The following is a 1,080-nucleotide window of genomic DNA, read 5'->3' on the forward strand; positions in this document are numbered from 1 at the left end:
TCTTTGAGCCTGTTACACAGGAACAGGAGGAGGCCATTCAGCCCCCTCCTCGAGCCTGTCACACAGAAACAGGAGGCCATCAGCCCCCTCCTCGACGCTGTTACACAGGAACAGGAGGAGGCCATTCAGCCCCCTCGTTGAGCCTGTCCCACAGGAACAGGAGGAGGCCATTCAGCCCCCTCCTCGAGCCTGTCCCACAGGAACAGGAGGAGGCCATTCAGCCCCCTCGTCGAGCCTGTCCCACAGGAGCAGGAGGCCATTCAGCCCCCTCTCCAGCCAGCCTGTGCTGTTCCTGTTGATAGTACAGCTCCGATCAGCCAGGCTCCTGGTGGGTGAAATGAGGTGATGGAGCTGGGAATGCTGATGTTAATGGGGTGATATTGTTGAACAGATCATCTCGGGACAGTTCCTATCCGATCGGAAAGTTGGGATGTACGTTGAGGTCGATATGTTTGGTCTCCCGGTCGATACAAAACGCAAATTTCGAACCAAGACCCTGGTGAATTCCCTCAATCCGGTCTGGGATGACGAGCCCTTTGTGTTCAGAAAGGTATTTCCCTCCAGAGGGGTAGGTAGGGCCTAGGGGTCAGGGGTCAGTGCTGAGGGAGCGCCGCGCTGTCGGAGGGTCAGCGCTGAGGGAGCGGGCACTGTCGGAGGGTCAGCGCTGAGGGAGCGGGCACTGTTGGAGGGAGGGGCACTGACAGGTGAGTGTGTCCGTCACAGGTGGTGCTGCCAACTCTGGCCTCTCTGCGAGTTGCTGTGTTCGAGGAAGGAGGGAAATTTCTCGGCCATCGTGTCCTTCCAGTCTCTGCTATTCGACCAGGTATGGCGTGTTGTTTGACTTGCCTCCGAGTGGTTGTGTTATGAGTTGGGACATGGTCTGCCCTCCGTGGCATGTGACATTTTCACTCATCCACCTCTCCACAGCTTCTCCCAGCAAGAGAACATCCATTTCCCAACATCCTCCGACAGTGCCCGCTCCCTCAGCACTGACCCGCCGACAGTGCCCGCTCCCTCAGCACTGACCCTCCGACAGTGCCCGCTCCCTCAGCACTGACCCTCCGACAGTGCCCGCTCCCT

At 58.7% G+C, this 1,080-nt stretch overlaps 1 protein-coding gene across 1 annotated transcript in view; it reads left to right on the forward strand.

Moving 5' to 3' along the window:
* Positions 1-395: 395 nt before the first annotated feature.
* Positions 396-1,080, forward strand: part of LOC125488228 (alpha-actinin-2-like) — a 19,587-nt gene continuing 18,902 nt past the window's right edge. The window contains exons 1-2 of the mRNA XM_048621159.1: positions 396-550; positions 724-823. Coding sequence (XP_048477116.1) covers positions 431-550; positions 724-823 — 220 coding nt within the window. The 5' untranslated portion in view covers positions 396-430. The remainder of the gene's footprint in view (positions 551-723; positions 824-1,080) is intronic.

Source organism: Rhincodon typus, unplaced genomic scaffold (genome assembly GCF_021869965.1).
Source record: "Rhincodon typus isolate 14 unplaced genomic scaffold, sRhiTyp1.1 hic_rhity00000071, whole genome shotgun sequence".
NCBI classification, from domain to species: Eukaryota; Metazoa; Chordata; class Chondrichthyes; order Orectolobiformes; family Rhincodontidae; genus Rhincodon; species Rhincodon typus.